We start from the raw sequence: 18,797 nt of genomic DNA on the forward strand, positions 1-18,797 counted from the left end.
CAGCGTAGGTCTGCACTAGTGTTTTCCACATCTGTCATCTTGGAGGGGTAATGTCCCACCTACAGGAAGTGGAAGCCACTTTATGGGAAAGTGTTAATGGCAGCATAGTTTCACTTTCGGTAATCAGATAATTAGGTGTATATAGTTTGGCTTCATTTTAATATTCTGTTCTCTCTGCTACCCTGCACTTCGGGTTCTTAAGCTACTTTAAACGTTACTACTGGGTTTTGGCAAACAGCAACTGAAATATATGGCAACTGCTTTCCAGATCAAGTGTGATTTGTTTCATGGCTGTTCAAGTTATAAAGTTGTTTTACTGTAGGTAAATAAAATCTTGCTGTTTTTAATAGGTCACTGTAACTTAAGATTCAGATTTCTGGCACAATTTTATTAGTATTCACTTCTGAAGCTAATAAGGTACCACGGTTTTCTATGTTATTCTCATTGTAACATCAATAAAGTGACTTTAAATAAAAGATTTATGTTATTTTGACGATGACTCCCTTTAATCCTGTTTTTCTCCCAGTCACTGTTTCTCTTGCAGAAGCTTTGTTGGGATACTGCTGGCGGTTCTTTCTTTTCTGTTTCATGGTGTCCTCGAATAGACCATCTGCATGGGGAGAAATACCATGATCCCTTAGTGGAGTCTGAATGGTTACTTTGTTGGGCAATTATTCCAGCTGGATGACAGATGGAGTCTTCTCTATTTATCCTCCTGCCTTATTTCAGGAACACTTTCTCCCTCAGCCTAGTAAGGATCCATTTACTGTATTCTGTGCTAGAACCCAGGCAGTGATGCTTATTTAACGAGCTCACTTGTGTCAGACTGCATCCTGGGTGGGTTCAGTTTAGGTGCAGGAGTTCACTGCCTAGAAGAGTCTTCCACCAGCCTTTCATAGTCTCTTGAGCAGCCCTTCACCCACCAGTCTCTACCCTGGCACTTGCAGTTTCCTTGCCTTCAGCTCCTAGTCTGTGGGGGGAAAAGCAATTATAAGTAGTCAAAGTGCTATTTTGTTTTTTAAATGTTTTTAATTGGAGGATAATTGCTTTACAATGTTGTGTTGGTTTCTGCTGTACAGCAACATGAATCAGCTATAAATTATACATTTATTCCCTTCCTTTCATCCCACCCCACAAAGTACTGTTTTAATGTGAGAAAACCAGAAGTCATTGACTAAGTGTTTGTATATTTATTATGAGACTAAAAAAAGGTATGGTGACTGCATATAGCCCCGTTTCTTTTACTTAAATATTCTGTTGTTCAGTCGTGTCTGATTCTTTGCGACCCTATGGTCTGCAGCACACCAGGCTTCCCTGTCCTTCACTATCTCTGGAGTTTGCACAAATTCATGTCCATAAATATTTTAGGCATATAATAATCCATTAAGATAAACACGGAAACAGTAACACACTCAGCCAAGCAAAGTCTAGCTCAAGAGATAGCAGAGGGTTTTGCTCACATGTCATGTCATGGACTGATGGCACCACCCGGAACATCACACTGAAGTGGAGCCTAGACTCTTCTTTGGCTCAACAGGAGTGAAAGCTGTGATTAATGAAATGTGACCTGCTGTGGTGTAAATCCATGCCAGCTGTCGCCAGGGACGCACAGGGCTCCTGCAGCCACATTGGTGTGGAAGTGCTCAGAAAGAGCTGTAAGTACTTAATCATCACAAATCTCTTGACACGCCAGGATAAAGCTCTCATCTCCAATATTAAATCTTGGGGTGATTTTAGAAACTTAATCAATTCTCCATATGAGTGAAGTATTCAAGTTTGAGCTCACAGCTTCATTATGCTCCAACTAGATGCTCTAAGAAAAATGGACCAAAAACAGTTTTGAAGAAGGCACCAAGGCTGCACTGGATGTGTGGATCTATTGAGTGAAACAGAACCCAACATAAAACAGAAATAAGGCAACACAGGATTGACTTGTAATGAAGAGTGTGGCTTTAACTGTAGGACTAGAATAGATACATCAAATTTGTCAAGGGGAAGGAAACTTTCTGTGGGGCATACTGAAGACCAGGCTGTATGCTTTCAAAAGGAAGTTAGAAGTGGAGGAGATAAGGAGACTTGCTCTATCAGTAATTTAAAACTGAACTGAGTATTCCAGAGACACACAGTTTTATAATACTTTAGGTCTTACCCCAAAGCAGACTCAGAACCATGACTGATGCAGCACACTCCAGGACCTACCAAAGCAGGATGGTTCAAATCTGGTACATGGCCTCTGGACAGAAAGGGCCTTCTTCCTTACCACCTCAGTCACCTAGGAAATGACCACTGCCTTAAACCAGGATTTCCAGAGGATCCCGATGAGTGTGAAGCAAACAGGCGCTGGGACTCTGAAGGTGAGTTCCCTGCCTCCCGGGCCTCCATCCATTCTTTTCTAGACAGCTCAGGCTCAGCCAGGCTTTGTGACCTCACAGCTTACAGTATATCTGGAATGAAACCTAGGTTCCCCATGAAATTAGTATAAAGCAGGCTGACTATTCTGAGATGTAGCCTGGGTGTGATTACATGACAGAAATACATAAGTTAGAGTTTAATAGATATTTGTTATATGTGTTTATATATATATATATAGAGAGAGAGAGAGAGAGAGAGCACGGTATTTGAAAAAGTAATTAGTGGGATGAGGCTAAAGATGATTAGAAAATCTTTTATTTTTTCATCCGTTGACAATTAATTGATCATCTGAATGGTAATTCTCTAAACTGAGAGCTGAACTGCTGGCAGGGAGACTAACTTGTTTTGTCTGTTAGACTCTTGCTAAAAAGAATAAACCAGTCCACCTTTAAATTTAAGAAACACAAAGGTCTTGATGCTTATTATGCCAACACTTTTTCACATTCATTTCATATTCAACTACTTCATGAGGTAAGTACTACGTTGTTTCCAAAAATGGGGAAATTAAGGCTCTGAGATGATCGAAAATGATCAAACCACCTATCTAGTAAGAGGCATAGCAAGCATTAGAATTCAGATCTTACTTAAAAGCACATGACTTAAAATTAGAAAAAAAGAAGTTTACTATTAATATAAATGTAGTATCAATACTTGCTGCTGCTGCTGCTGCTAAGTCGCTTCAGTCATGTCTGACTCTATGCGACCCCAAAGACAGCAGACCATCAGGCTTCCCCATCCCTGGGATTCTCCAGGCAAGAACACTGGAGTGGGTTGCCATTTCCTTCTCCAATGCATGAAAGTGAAAAGTGAAAGTGAAGTCGCTCAGCCGTGTCTGACTCTTAGCAACCGCATGGACTGCAGCCTACCAGGCTCCTCCGTCCATGGGATTTCCCAGGCAAGAGTACTGGAGTGGGGTGCCATTGCCTTAATACTTGGAAAAGTAGTAGGAAGAAGGAAAATGAACTCATGATTCTGATTTCCAGGGGAAGTCACATCAACATTTTCGTATATTCTTTCCAGTCTTTCTGCTGTGTGTATTGTTAAATATGGGTGAACACATGGCGTATCAAAATAGATGTATCACTGTTTTAAAAATTAGCATTTTCTGGTTGTAAAAGCAAAGTGCAAGCATTATAGAAAACCTGGCAAATACTGACATGCACTAAAGGAATTAAAGTCACCTAGAATCCCATTAGCCAAAAAATCCCCACAATTAATATTTTCATATATTCTTTTAGTCTTTTTCTATCAATTTTTTTTAACATAGTTAACTATGTGGCTCATAATGTACAAGATTTTTAACTATAGTTACGGGCTTCCCTGGTAGCTCAGCTGGTAAAGAATCCACCTGAAATGCAGAAGACCCTGGATTGATTCCTGGGTTGGGAGGATCCCCTGGAGAAGGGATGGGCTACCCACTCCAGTGTTCTTGGACTTCTCTGGTGGCTCAGATGGTAAAGAATCTGCCTGCAATGGGGCAGACCCAAGTTCAATCCCTGGGTTGGGAAGATCCCCTGGAGGAGGGCATGGCAACCCACTCCAGGATTCTTGCCTGGAGAATCCCCATGGACAGAGGAGCCTGGTGGGCTACAGTCCATGGGGTTCCAGAGTTGGACATGACTTGTAGAGTTGGACATGACTGAGCGACCAAACACAGTACAGAACAGAGGTCTATATGGATAATGACAAGGCAGAACTTAGTGACAGACAGTATTTGCCACTTATATTATTCAACAGGGTTTTTTTGGCCACATGGCTTGGTTTCCAACCAGGAGTTGAACCTGTGCCGCCTTCAGTGGAATCATGAGTCCTAACCCTGATTAGGACTTTTCCTAGCCAGGATATTCCCTTCAACAGCTTTTTAAGTGTGTCCATTCATAGAGCCATCAAAGTATCTATAATCCTTAAAGCCTGTGTTAAGTTTCTACCAAGGAGAATCCTGATATGGATCACCAGGTTTTTTGTGGTTTTTTTTTTTGGTATCCAAGTGGGTATAAACCATTTACATGATAAGAATACTCCACATATAAAGCTTTCACTCTGATGTAAAAGCCCTTCTAAAAGAGGGGAGACAACAGTTGTAGTCTGATGAAAAGGTTTTAGGATCTTACAATGAAAAATACATCATGTGCCTTAAACGATTGGCACACCTGATTTTACATAAGAGGCTTAACAAGAAAATAAGGCTTGACTGACAGTGGCTCAAGGAAGTTCTAAATGGTGTTTAACAGACTGGATCTTATGATAATATCATCTCAAAGCATTTATTATCAAAACAAAAAACTTCAGTTATACATAAAGTTATAAACCTTTACAAGAGCTGTTAAGGAAAAGTGGCTGTGTAAGTCTGCACACAATTGCTGAGGGCAAAGAGCAAAGGAGAACTCCAGTCGGAATGTGGATTATGTTCATACAGCTTGCTCCTGATTTAAACACTCATGACACACTGGATGAACTGCAAGAGAGAAACCAGTGTTACACTGCAGACCCCAGAACATGGAATCCACCCCTGCTTATTTTTATGCAGCTTACATTTTCGTATTCATTTAAACTGTGGGTTAAAAAAAATAGTTTAAAAAATAAGAGTAAATGATGGATGGAAAGGTTCATTTCTTGAAGCACCCTAATATAAAATCCAGAGGGTTTCCTCACATCAAACCTTCTTATAGGAAGCTGATGCTACCTTAATGCATAAAGAATTATTTAAATTCCAAATTAATATCTCACTCTAAATGTGATCATGATCAAAGGCATCTACTCACAATATAAGTAACAGTGGAATTTATACTGTTCTGGCCCATGGGAACTTCAGAGCTGCAGTCTTACCCCACTATTCTACTAGACTGCCTTTAAAATAGTTTATTCCTTTAAAATCTGCTGAATTAAAATATTCGTGTGTGTCAGTATATGGACAGAAACAGTGTTCAGAAAAGCGTGACAAAAACAGAATCTCTGATCTTTCTCCAGTAATGCAGAAACCTGAGTGTGGAAGCACCAGTTCTTTGCTGTGAAAAGTTTGCTTCACTATCAAACACACAGCAATACTTTCTGCTCCTGTTCTCAGTTTTCTTTGGCTTTCTTCCACCACCAGCGAGGCCCCGGACACTGCTAATTCCTACAGCATTTCTGCAAGGACCAGCTGACGCTCCCTCTTTCAGGGAAAAGGGAACTTGGGTCTGGACATTCAGATAGACGTCCTTTAAGTGGCCCCGCGAGAGGCCGTAGCCTGTGCACTTTCCACCCCACAGGCTGCCTCTCCATCCTTGGAAACAAAGCGGGACTGTTACCTGGGAAGTTAATGCACACTGAGGGAATACACCTTTAGGCAAAAGAAGTAAATATATTTACGCAACAGCCTTTTAAAAGTGTACCTATAACTGCAGCTGCTGCTAAACCGAAAATATGTGCATGTTTGTATTTTGAAATGGAGAAACCTTTTAGTTGTCACAGTCATGTCCATTCTAAAAGTGGTTTATCAATGGCTGAACAAACACTGGAGACGCACCTAAACATCTCCCCAGCTGTGCTGTGTCTATCCAACCAAGGCCAACAAAGATAGCACGTGGTTATGCTCACACTGGTTATGTGTCTGTATCCTGACACATTTAGTGTGGCTGTACAGTAAATACAGTTTTAAATTATGACTTAAGTTTGTGCCTTTTGTCCTCAATGAAGAACACAGAAGTGCCAAGTGCAGCTTCGATCCATGCAAGTTATTTCTCAATGACAGAGGTGATTTATGTAAAGGAGACAAAAGTAGATGTAACATCTGCGTGGTGGTGTTTTTCAAGGACATTTCTTATTGAAATCTCACAACAGTCTAGTGAAGACAGCATTATTATTCTTTCCTCAAATAGTCTCTGAGCAATGAAAAACCTGACTAAGTGATCCAGCCAATCAGTGAGAAAAGCTGGGTCTTGACCTCGTTTGTTTAATGCAACAAACAGTGGTCAATGGATAAGACAAATAAATGACATTAATAAATTTTGGATGGTGACTCCTGATCATGTAAGCCTTAACTGCTCTGGGATCCTTAAGATGCTCTAAAGAGCCAGCTTCAAAGGGATGCCCAATTGCTGTACATCTCTTTTACTCAGTTACGAATTTACTCAGACTTACATCATCATATGGGAAATTCACTACACCTTGCTGAGCAGTATCCCGTCTTCGAAAGCTGTCTGTAAAACACAACAGTAAAATTTATTAGCTTTTTTAGAACATCTGAAATCATAATAGTTAATTATGTTAGCACTGAGTTTCAAATGTAGTAACAAATTGTACAACCAACCAACAGAGACAAAAGCCCAAAGCAAAGAAGTCAACTGTAGCAATATGGATTTAATATGCAGCCAAGTAACACAGAAAGCAGAAGTTGGCCAACTGTCTTTCCTAACCTGGAGTTGGAAGAAAAGGCCTTATCCCAAAGTCAGTAAAAGCTGCACAACTTCTGAGGCCATTCCTTAATTGTGATGGAAGTACAGAATTTCAGACTTCTTAATAACAAAGATATGTTAAGAAACAGATGCCTCTCCAGTGGCTCAGCCATAACCACCTGCAATGCAGGAGACGCAGGTTTGATCCCCAGGTTGGGAAGAACCCCTGGAGGAGGGAATGGCAACCCACTCCAGTTTTCTTGCCTGGAGAATCCCATGGACAGAGAAGCCTAGTAGACTACAGTCCATAGCGTCACAAAGAGCTGGACATGACTGAGTGCACACACAGATGTATGGCGTCCTTAATATGACAAAGAGCTGTGATCAAGTACTCCATCCATTAGAGCTTTGTCCTACTAAATGAAAAGGATTTACTTAAAAAAGAAAAAGAATATGCCCTCAAATTTGTCAGGATGCAAAAAAATTATAAAACCATACATTAAAAAGGGTAAAAAAACTAAAGAAAGAAATGGAACAGGAAAAAACATACAAAGGAAAGAAAAAGAGGAGAGAGAAAAGTAGAGATTATTGATACAGCCTCATTTAAGAAGGACATCTGAAACACAGACCACCACTTTAAATTACTCTCCAACAGGAGGAATTAGGAAGGAGGGCTACTGATGGGTAATTTCAATTTTTTCAAGTATTTCACTTTTATCAAGTAGTTCACGTTCTAGGGAGAAATCACAGAATACTGCTTATATGCTAACCAAAAATTTACCAATTAGCTTGGTACACTTATGTTATAGAACACTAAAGTCAAGTTTAGTTAGGACTTCTTTCTCTCCTCCTAAGCCACTCAGCTCTCCAGGTCTTAGTTCCCTGACCAAGGCTTAAACCCAGGTCCTGGCAGTAAAAGCACCGTCCTAACCACTGGACTGCCAGGGAATTTAGTTAGGATCATTTTAGCGGCAGGTTACTTAATATGTGGGAAGAATTTCTGAGGAAACAGAATTATTTGCCAGGCCTGCTAATAGCAATCTCAAAGCACACACCTGTTAGAGCTCGAAGCTTGACGCAACAGGCGATGTAATCATCAAAGGTGATCTTTCCATTGGTGCTGTATCTTTTTGCAATCGAATTAACAGCCTGGGGACTCAACCTAAATCCTGAAAGGAAGAAAAATCATCCAGCCAAAACAGAAAAAAAAAAAAAATTCCAATTTCAAGGATTAAAAGAAAAACATTAAAAATAATTTTAAGCCCAATTTTTTAGGAGAGGGCTCATTTAAATTATGGATAGGTGCTATTTCTATAAATAGAAACGTAATACTTAGTTTTATAAATTAAAGAAAAAAACAAAACCAAAAAGCTACTAGTGAACAGAGATGGAATCAGTCATACCCACCCATTGTTGTCAGGGCCTTCTGCAGTTCTTGGGGATCCACTGTTCCACTCCTATCACTGTCGAAACTGATAAAGTGTTGTCTCCAGCCATTCAGTACAGCCCAGAGTTCTTTAAATTCATTGAAACCCATTGTGCCTGACATGTCTCTCTGAACTGTAATCAAGGATTAGAGCATCTTTATTTTGCAACATTTTCTAATGATTAAATCAAAGATCAAGGATAAGGGAATTTAATGTTCTTTCTGCTGAAAAAAAAATGTACATTCTTTTGGGCATGACAGGACAAAAAGATACTTTTTGTATATATTTTATTTTTATGATATAAAAATAAAGGCCTACGGAGAAAAAGCTCTGAGTACGTATTTTCCGTGAGGGAAAGAGATCATCTATAGGAGTGACTACAAGGAAATTAAAAGGCCATTGTGAGCTACCGGTAACAACCAAAGTGGTCTGCACCTTCTGGGTGGTCCAGGCTATGCTGCTTACCCTTCTGTCCAGGGTCCTCTTTAGCCCTGATATTCCCAAGGTAAGGCCTCCCAGACCCACTGTTTTCACTTCTGGAAAATGAGGTGGGATGAAGGCACCATACCATCAGCAGTAACTAAACTAGTCCAACAACTGTGATACGAAAAATCCCATTGCTTGAAGGTCAGTGTGACTCATGCAGGGTACTCAATGTCACAGCAAAAAAGTTGCCTTGACTGCTCTGGTTTCTATACTTGTTTGTTTATGATGCTTCCTCAAATTCTTAAATAACAAATGTTCTGCTTATTAAACCTCCTTCCTTTTTCACACCAAGTGACATCTTAAAAGGTAATGATTTTGGAAAACTTTTCTGTGGTCATTTTTCACTTTGTGTTTACTGAATATTAGTTCTTAGAAAAATTCCTTCAAGGTTTTTTTTTTTTTTTTTAATCCAGAATAAAGTACTCTAGACTGCCATCAAGGTAAAGGATACATCCAGCATTGAAACCATAAGCCGGCAAGTCTCCAGGTTAAAAGCTGTTAAATCAAGAAAAGTACATACATATTAATATGATTTCAAAAATTCACATTATATTGGATACATTCAAAGTAATAGGAATGTGATTATTTATACACTTTTATTCTTACATGCTGCTCAATTTATGTAAAACTAAATTCATGGAGCTTTGAAGTAGGCTTATTTTCTAGATAGAACTTCCAGAACCCAAATTTGATTTTAAAAAATTTAATAGAAATCTTTTTTTAAAAAAAGTATGGCCTAGTACTGTAAATATTTTTAGGTGTGATTCATGGCTTTTAAGTTGGGGGATAAAAGTGTTCTTATCTTTAAGAAAAATATGCACTGAAGTTATCTGTAGGTAGAATAATGTTAAGAGATCTGGAATCTGCTTTAAAAGAAAACGGGTAGGTTTATAGATAAAACAAGAAGAGCAACACATTGATAACTGTTGATGCTGACGGATGGGTATGGAGGAGTTCATTGTATAATTATCTGTATTTTTGCATGCTGCTGCTGCATCGCTTCAGTCGTGTCTGACTCTGTGCGACCCCACAGACAGCAGCCCACCAGGGTCCCCCATCCCTGGGATTCTCCAGGCAAGAACACTGGAGTGGGTTGCCATTTCCTTCTCCAATGCATGAAAGTGAAAAGTGAAAGTGAAGTTGCTCGGTGGTGTCCGACTCTTAGCGACCCCATGGACTGCAGCCTACCAGGTTCTTCCATCCATGGGATTTTCCAGGCAAAAGTACTGGAGTGGGGTGCCATTGCCTTCTCTGAGGCTTACAGTTTCCTATAACAGAGTTTATAAAAGGTATTATATTCTTTTTCGCCTTTGAAACTGTTATATAGTGAGTTCAATCCACCATAATGAACCACAATGTATTATATCCACCACGGTGAATGGGTGGATCCAGTTGCTTTGTTCCTACCCACAGTTGACTTTAGTTGGTTTTGCTAGCTCTGTTTAGATCATTTGTTTCTCTTTCTTTTCCCTTTAATGTCAGACATTGAATGGTCACCTCCTGCCCCAAATTGCCTATGGCCTCTTTTTATAGACAATAAAATAAATATGCTTGCTAGAATTGTGAGTCAAAGGAGAGCATTCTGGACTAAGACCGGATGACCCACTCAGTGAAAGCCATTGTTCAGAAGCCTTTTCAGTTTACTCAGGGCTCAAGGGTGATCTGAGGGTATTTCCACGCCTCACTTAGACAACCAAACTAGAACACACTTGTTGGTTTATGGCCTAATAGTACTCTACCTGAGTAGCAACAAATTAAAAATAAAGAATTCCTTGCATCTTACCAAGACTGAGGGAGTAGTCTTAGGTACAAAGAAGCTGTAAAGCTAGGAGGAGGAAGGGACGAGGCTCATGTGGGCAAGGCCAGCATGAATTCCACAAGGCTGTTGACATGTACACAGAGTTAACATTATTTACCGCTGTTACCAGCTTCATTTGAATCTTTAACCAAAGTGAACTTAAAACACTAGGCTAACTCTTATTGCTGTAACGTTTCCAAATGTTACAAACTATAGGTTTTCTACTTTTAATAGATTCATGTGTTTGGCATAGCTTAGAACCCTGAAAAAGGTTGGAGACTGTTTCTGTTTTGGTCCCTTAATCTCCATCTGATCCACAAAGATAATTCTTGGAGGTAAGAAAAGGCAACACTTTTTTTTTAACACTTTAAAGAAAAGAGTTGCTTGATTCTTTGTTGTGTTTTTAAGTTGTGTGGAGGTATGAAGTCTCTCTAGTCTAGACCAGAGGTTTTCAATCCTGAGCACTTACAAGAAGCACCCAAAAGCTTTAAAAGACCCTGATCTCTGGGCTATACTACAGAACAATAATTATTAATTTTTTAGCTTTACTAAGATATGATTGGCATACAACATTGTGTAAGTTTAAGGTGTATAATGCAATGCTTTGATGAATGTATATAATGCCTGTAAGAAGGTTAATTACCACATGTATCACCCACATAGCTACCTTGATGCATGTGGTGAGAACTTTTAAGATCTACTCTCTTAACAACTTTTGTTCAAGTATAGTCAGCATCACCACAGAACAATTAGATCAGAATCTGACCACGGGAATCAGGCATTAGTTTAAATGGACACTTCTGATTTACACTGATAATTAGAAGTAATGTATAATCCCTTAGGTAAATACCAATCTTTCTTAAGTTAAAATACAAATAAGGGTATATATGTATTTTTTTTTTCCATTTTAGGAAGTCTCCCATACTCATTAATTCATCAAATGCCTATTAAGTACTCCTGGTGTGCAGGGCTCAGGATACCAGGGACACTGGAGATAACAACTGTGAAACTGGATCCTGCCCTGGCGACCGTTTGAAGTCTTGTGCACAGGGGGCAGGTGGTTTAGTCGCTAAGTCGTGTCCGACTCCTGCGACCCCATGAACTGTAGCCTGCCAGGGTCCTCTGTCCATGGGATTCTCCAGACAAGAATACCGGAGTGGGCTGCTATTTCCTACAGGGTAGAAGAGGGTAAGCCATAATGGAGACACCAAAAACTACCAGATCTTGAAGTGTGAGAGGCTCCTTCATGTTGAAAGAAAGACTTGATAGAAGAGGTAACATTTAAGCCAAGTTGTGAATGACAGGAAAGATTTGGGATATCTGGAGACAGTCATGTAAAGCCGGGGACCTGCACAAGCAAGGAAAGCAGCAGTGAAGTCCAGACAGGCAAAGAAGCGGGGAGAAAGTGTTGGGGGGTGCTATGCATCTGGGACTGAATTCCTAGTAAGCTGTCTAACTTCTGTTTTATATGGGCACCATGGAGCTACTCAGGATTTTTAAGAGGAGGAGAGTGACAGGTTAGAGTTCTTTGTTAGAACAGAAATCTGGTCTGAGAAGGGAGGGAATGAGATGGGCAGGAACAAAAGAGAAAATTCACTATTCTGGGCAGGCAGTTCTGATGAGTTAGAACACTGACATCTTATTAGTCTGGGTGAGAAGAACTCCTGTTCATTTCTCTTTTTTCTCCAGAAAGAGTTTTTACTAATGCTAATCCTATTTTAAATAACGCCAATTTAAATAATTTTAAATAATGCTAAGCCTATTTTAAATAATTTCAAAGAGCAACTTCCCTCATCAACACCGCCTCTAGGCATGACTGCTCCCTCTTAACCTGGTTAGGATACCAAGCGCTGTGTGTGCTCAGTCATGTCCTTCTCTTTGCGGCCTCGTGGACTGTAGCCTGCCAGGCTCCTCTGTCTATGGCATTTTCCAGGCCAGAAAAGAAGATGCCATAGGTTTTACTGTCTCCCACATCCCCATCTGTGCTTTTTGGTTTGGAAGCTGGGTTGAAAAAGACCAATGGCTACATAACTTCTCCATTACAACACTCACTCTGACACTCACAAACAGGATGGTTTTGTGGGTCATTACAGTCTCACATGGAGAAGGAAATGGCAACCCGCTCCAGTATTCTTGCCTGGGAAATCGTATGGCCACAGGAGCCTGGCGGGTTCAGTCCATAGGATCACAAATGGTGGGACACGACTGAAGCAATGTAGCATGCAAGCAGCGCCTTCAAAACGAGATGACGGCAAGCAGATTAATCACACAGTTCAGGTGATAGGTATGTCCTTTCTGTAACTCGGTGATCTAAGGTCATTACTAAATGTGGCTTTCTCAAAGGAAATTTCTAAAGGGACTGCTCTACAAGAATACACTGCCCATTTTGTTAGATTTTAAAACTGGCCACACCTCTTCCACTGAGCAGAAGTAGAGTAATAGTCTCTATTGTGACATAGCTCACTTGTGGAAACCCTGCTATTAGATCTCCTTTGTTCACCAGCCCCAACTGCTTGAGGTTAATAATTTAAATGTACTGCCTACAATAGTGTAAAAAAAAAAAAAAAAACAATCCCTAATGGAGAAAAGGGCTTCTTTTGTGTAGGACCAGTAGGATCCGAGTAAATAACAGAAATCCAAAAGGTTTCTATTTTAATTCCCACAACTAGGAAATAGTGATTGGATACTAAATTCATAAAACAAAGGATAATAAAAATGGATATGCTGATAGTTTAAAAAAGAGAAACACATAGTAACTATGCCCTGTCAAACAGTCAAAAATGGCCACAACAGGTCCCCAGGTGTGAATTCTAGTTTGTGGGTTTTTTTGTTTGTTTGCTTGTCTGTTTTTTGGCCATGCTGAATGGCTTGTGGAATCTTATTTCCCCAAACAGGGATTGAACCTGGGTCTATCGCAGTGAAAGCCTGGAGCCCTAACCACCAGACTGTCAGGAAATCCCCTAGTTCGAATGTTTTAATTCACAGCTTACCAAGAAGTTGAGGCTTTAATTTGATATTCTGTCTCAATTAACAGCACGCAAAGAAGGTGGTAGGTCATGCATATCAGCCAAGACGCTGTTCTATCATGGTAAAGATATGATTTGAAGGGAAGCATGTGGCATGTGTGGGATAATGAGAAGGCCCCTGCCAGGAATGAGCATCCTGGTAAGAGTTCCCTCTCTGCAGCTCGTGCAGAATTCAAAAGGAAGGAAGTGGGTATAAGCACAGGGGGAGTCTATGAGGAACTAGGGGGCAGCAGGAAGAAGGACTAGTATAAAGAGTTTAGAAATTAGGAAGGGTACGTCTTACTTAGCCTAATGTAGAAAGAGCAAAGAGCTGGGAGATGTCAAGATGAGCATTCATGCTGCCAGGAGCTGAGAGCAGGAGTGTATAACTGGCTCCTTGAGGACTAGGGCTGGGGGACTGGGCACTCGTGAAAAGGGAGGGTAGGACCACCTACTCAGAACTAGGGATGCAGAACAGGTCACCCCGGGACCAGGTGCCAAGCACCAGCCACCAAAAGCCCTAAGTGACACCATGTTCGAGCCAGAATAAGCTCCTGGCAAACAGTGAGCAGCAAATGTTAGCTCCTATCATTAATGACACCTGACCTGGAGGATTTCATTTCAGCACCTTACCTCATTTTCTGAGGAGGCGGCCACATGTCTTATTGGTTTGAATGGTTTCAGACACCCGAAACCCAGATCCAAGAAACCCACTAAACTGGTGGGTAGTGTGGGATGATTCAGTAAGAACTATCTTCAAACGAGCATTTTGAAATACAAAAGAAATAAATCCAGCTTCTGAAATTCTTAACTTTGCCATTTCAGAAACTCTCAGATTTCTTGAAGGCTGTAATAATCACAAGTAACATCTGAAACACAAGAGATTTCCGAGACACTTTGGGGCTGCTAACTCACGTTTGTATCCTCCAGCAATGCCCGACTGTGTCAGGCATCTTTGCAGTTCATCAGCATCTATTTGTCCATCCTTTTGGGGAAAAAAAAACAAAAACAGGAAAAGGATTTACAAGAATGACTTGTACCTTCCAGTTCTTTGTTTATATTCAGCATTCAGTATACCAATAATAATAAAGAAAATGAATATTATCATGCATGAGACTTTAAATGGACGCCTTTCAAAAGTAGGCATTCTTTTTCTTCACTCTACTTCCCCAAACAATAAGTTACAGAAAGAAAGAAAACTGTTCAAGGTTCTCCCACAAATGGATAATTAAGGACATATACCAAAAATACCTTTCTTAGTACCTAGGTAAAGTGGGTATTCAATTTCAGGCTTTATTTGCAACAATCATTACATAAGAATTACCAAGTCTGAAAGCTGCTTACACCTATGCTTTGGTATTACCAATATCTTTTTGTCATTTCCTATAAATTCCTGAATTAGACTTGGCATAACTTCTAAAGTATAAGGTTACTCTTCTTAATAAAACAGTAAGATGAATTCAGTGAGACATATTTTTAAACATATGAATACAACTAGCTCCTATCCTTAACTACTCTCACTCTGAACTAGGAAACTGCCAAAGTAAGCAATTTAAAATACAATTATTTATGTATTTCATTAGAAGTTCTATTACTTGTCCCAGCTTTTTTTTTTCTGTTGAGGGGGTGGATGGCTGGGTACACAGATGACATCAGTAAATGAAAAGTTTGGTTCCCACAAAAAGTAGCCTCTGTGATTGCCTTTGCTTAGAATATGATGAATTTTTTTTCAGATCACAATTATACCTGGAAGACAAGTTCTCCATGCCTATTCACTGGCTGACCTAGGTCAGAACTAGAAACATGTTAAAGATTTTAAAACAAAATGCCTAAATCCTCAAGTTCATGACTACTACACAATCTAGATGACAGGCAGGATCAATAACGTGAAAGACGATGGACATGCTGCTGCAGACCAGGGCTGCTGAAAGCTAAGCAGGTGGGGTCACTTTCATGGCTCCTGGTACCGGCGATCTAAGAATGCAGAGACTTGAGCTTTGCCGTGTCTTGTGGTTTCAAAGACACTGATCACTAACAGGTGAAGCAGATACTTAAGGGGAAGGCTCTTTCCGTTTTAGACTCAATTTTCCATTCAGTTTCTCAAACTGTATTTCTTCCAGTGCTGTTCTAAAAGGTGGTCACACGTTTTTATCCCATAACAGACTACAAGCATTTTCACATTAAGACTGTGCTATTTCTAGCTTTTGATTAAAAGAAAGCTAGGTTGAATTCATAAGCACAAACGTCCTCTTTGAACATGTTGGATTATAACAGCAGTATGGTATATACAGTGACCTGGTAGCTGAGGAAAAAGGCCTCCTCTAAGATGAACGACCACTTGTCACACAACTAGAATGTAAAGTGAAAGGTCTTGGGGTGTTGACCTTAATTCTCTCTCTGGGTCAATAGACCACAACACCTAACAAGGACAGGGAAGGGCTGACCTAGTAATAGCATCAAAGAAAAAATAAACTGGCCACAAGATTAACTTCCTGATAGCAAGAAGAAACCACCCTCTTATTTTGAAGCTAGTGGGTTTTTACCTGAAGTACCCATTTCCTAAGGGGGTAATTAACAGTCAAACTCAATGCAAAGAAAATGTCCCTCAGAATCTGGCTACAGAATTACTGGTACTACATGATTCGACCTGGAATTTCTTCTCTGGAAATTCACTGTCCGGACCCTGACAATTCACAGTTCTAAAGACATCTTTCTACCTTACATATCTTCAAAGCATATTTATACTAGCTTATTGTGTTCAATCTGACCCTAATTCAATCACGAGTTTAGTTCTGAATTGAACATAAGCATGGGTAACACGCTGTCCGAGTTTGTTCTGAATATTCAAAAATAAATAACTGCCCATGAGCTTCCTTCTCTCTTTTTCTTGAGCAGAAGCAAAGGAATTCTTTTCCAGAGGAATAGTCGTGTTTCCGAGTGACTGTAACAAAGGTTAATACAAATGTACAATCTGAAATTCCTTTAATGTTAAAGGGAAGAGCTAACCTGTCCAGCTACAGCAGCAAAGTAACCATACAGCGGATCCTGAGTTTGTCCGGGAAACGCAGGCCCTCCGGGAGCCCCTCCGTACTGTAAGACAAGGAACAAACGCATCAATCCGATGACCAAGTTTTATTCTTTCAACAGTGAGTGCCTTGTGCAAAGTCAGGTTCACGGTCAGTCGTTTGCTCCTCTCCCCCCCACCTCCCTTAACTCTCTACGTACAATCACTCCTCCCCTTTCTCCCATTCTCACCCCAGTTATAATTTAAAAACCCGCAGCTAGGATCAAAATGAGTTGTCTTGACAATGACATCAGCATAAATGAAGTAACCTCTGCAAAGCCCCATTAACCTGCAGTTTACTGAGATGAATGCAACCCGGCCATGCAACTTACCAGCAGGGCTCAGAACTGTCTTACATATTTTTTCCTAGCGTTTATGGTATTTTTAAAGCGTTCGGAGACAGGTGTAGCCTCGGGAGGGTGAGGTGTGTCACGGCTAGGGAATATTCTCTTTAGGAAACAGTTCCCAAAAAGATGCCCGTCCCAGACTCAGGGCCAGGCTGCCTTCCTCCCGGAAGTCTCTGACTCTAGCGGACTTTCCCTGACTTTCCCCGTTTTTCTCAATTTCGGAGAGAGAGAGAAGCGGATCGCAGGACCATTCTAGATTAAAATGGCTGTTGCTCTTAGGGAAGGCGGAGCGGAAGGCAACACCCCAGTTGCACGATTTCACGCCGCGGATCCGGGAGGCACAGGGTGGGCTTCTTGGGTCAAACCTACGCGCGTCCCGGCCCCAAGCAGCAACCCAGGGGGAAGAAGGGACAGAAGGAAGGAGGTCGCCGGAGAGCCTGGGAGCCGCCCCGGCCGAGATGCCCCGTGTGGCTTCTCGGAGCCCCGGGCGTCCAGGGATCGAGCCCAGGCCACGAGCCCGCGCGGGCAGTACTCACCCCGCCTGCGTAGTAGCCGCCGCTGGCGCCGGGATGCCCGGGATACGCCATGCTGCACTCTGCGCCGCCGCCCAGCGCCTCCCGCCTCCCCTCCTGCCCGCGGGGACCGCCCAGGGCCGCACCACCCGGGGCCGCGGGGTACGCGCCTGAGGTTGCCGCCCGCGCCAGGCTCCGCTCCCGGCCTCCGCCCCTTCCTGTCCTTCGCCCGGTCTTTGGTGTTTTCTCTTCTCAGGCCCTGAAGAACCCGAGGTCTGGTAAGTGACTTCACACGCGGTATGCAATTCACACCTGGGATTCTCCTCCCTTCAAAACGAATGGCACGTTCCAACACCAACCCGTTTCGCCGGGTGTTCTTTTTCTCTTCCTGCTCGAGCATCTTCTGCTACGTTTTGTATTTTAAACAAATTTATTGGACAGGCCTACGGGGCTGAAAGCAAAGTGTGGTATTGGGGGAAGGGGCCGAATGCCTTAGGGCAGCTCTGAGATGCTCTCAGGGAAAGGAGACGTCGGAAAACCAAACTGCGAAAGCCTCTTTGGACATCAGCAGTGAATTTCAGGACCTGAGCGCATTTGGAGCGTCGGTTTGCGGTTGACCTTTTCACTCAACAATAACGGTGTGTTTCCTTCCTAGGCGACACGGTCATCTCAAGGTTAAGCTGGATGTGACTCAGATATGGCCTGAAGAGGACAGCGGGCACTTACTGGACAGGGCAGCCTCGGCCGGATTGTTCTTATAAGTTGAGTTGTTCCAATTATCCGGATGATTCAGGCAAAACAATCCCGTCTCCAAAATCACTCAGCTACTTTTTATGCAAGAAAAGTTTAGTGCAGGCAGAGTGTGTTGGTAAAAAACACACTTGTCAGGAAGGTAAGAGAACTGGATCTTGGAGTGTCACTCAGGTGATTCAGGAAACAGTTTTCTTTACTTCACAGCTTTGTTTTTTCACCCAGTTTAACAGTTTGAAGCAATTCAGACGTGAGATTTTCTGGTTTGGTTTTGTTTCATGCAATTTCTATCACGCAGAATTCTTTGAATTTCAACAATTTCTTATTGTTTTAAGAAATGTAACAATAAGCAAGATTCACAGTATTTGCTATGGAGGTTGCACAGAAAAATTGAATGAGTCATCGACATTTGACAAATATTGGAGCGCCTGCTATGTGTGGGACAGGGCCTGCTCATGTGGTGGACTGGGTTCTCACTAGGGTCATTGTTTTCCTCTCATGTATAAACTTCCCTCTCAAGTTCTCCTTTTGGATCCCATAAACCTCAAAATGAAAGTCCTGAATTGTGAGAAAAATTCTAGTATTTCCTGTTTTTTTATATCAAATCAACTATACATTACTTG

The 18,797-nt window shown here is 41.4% G+C and overlaps 2 protein-coding genes across 2 annotated transcripts; one reads left to right on the forward strand and one right to left on the reverse strand.

Annotated features, from left to right (window-relative positions):
* Positions 1 to 4,657: 4,657 nt before the first annotated feature.
* SRI (sorcin) lies at positions 4,658 to 17,582 on the reverse strand. The gene is made up of 8 exons (XM_055590597.1): positions 17,449 to 17,582; positions 16,508 to 16,591; positions 14,417 to 14,486; positions 9,150 to 9,193; positions 8,193 to 8,340; positions 7,841 to 7,954; positions 6,532 to 6,590; positions 4,658 to 4,867 (listed from the first exon to the last, which is right to left on the reverse strand). Exons 1-8 carry the CDS (start codon positions 17,497 to 17,499, stop codon positions 4,841 to 4,843), a joined length of 597 nt encoding a protein of 198 aa, XP_055446572.1. The 5' UTR covers positions 17,500 to 17,582; the 3' UTR covers positions 4,658 to 4,840.
* LOC129659356 (uncharacterized) lies at positions 16,904 to 18,753 on the forward strand. Its single transcript, XM_055590599.1, has 2 exons — positions 16,904 to 17,702; positions 18,080 to 18,753. Exons 1-2 carry the CDS (start codon positions 17,498 to 17,500, stop codon positions 18,112 to 18,114), a joined length of 240 nt encoding a protein of 79 aa, XP_055446574.1. The 5' UTR covers positions 16,904 to 17,497; the 3' UTR covers positions 18,115 to 18,753.
* The last annotated feature ends 44 nt before the right edge of the window (positions 18,754 to 18,797 follow it).

This window comes from Bubalus kerabau, chromosome 8, assembly GCF_029407905.1.
Source record: "Bubalus kerabau isolate K-KA32 ecotype Philippines breed swamp buffalo chromosome 8, PCC_UOA_SB_1v2, whole genome shotgun sequence".
NCBI classification, from domain to species: Eukaryota; Metazoa; Chordata; class Mammalia; order Artiodactyla; family Bovidae; genus Bubalus; species Bubalus kerabau.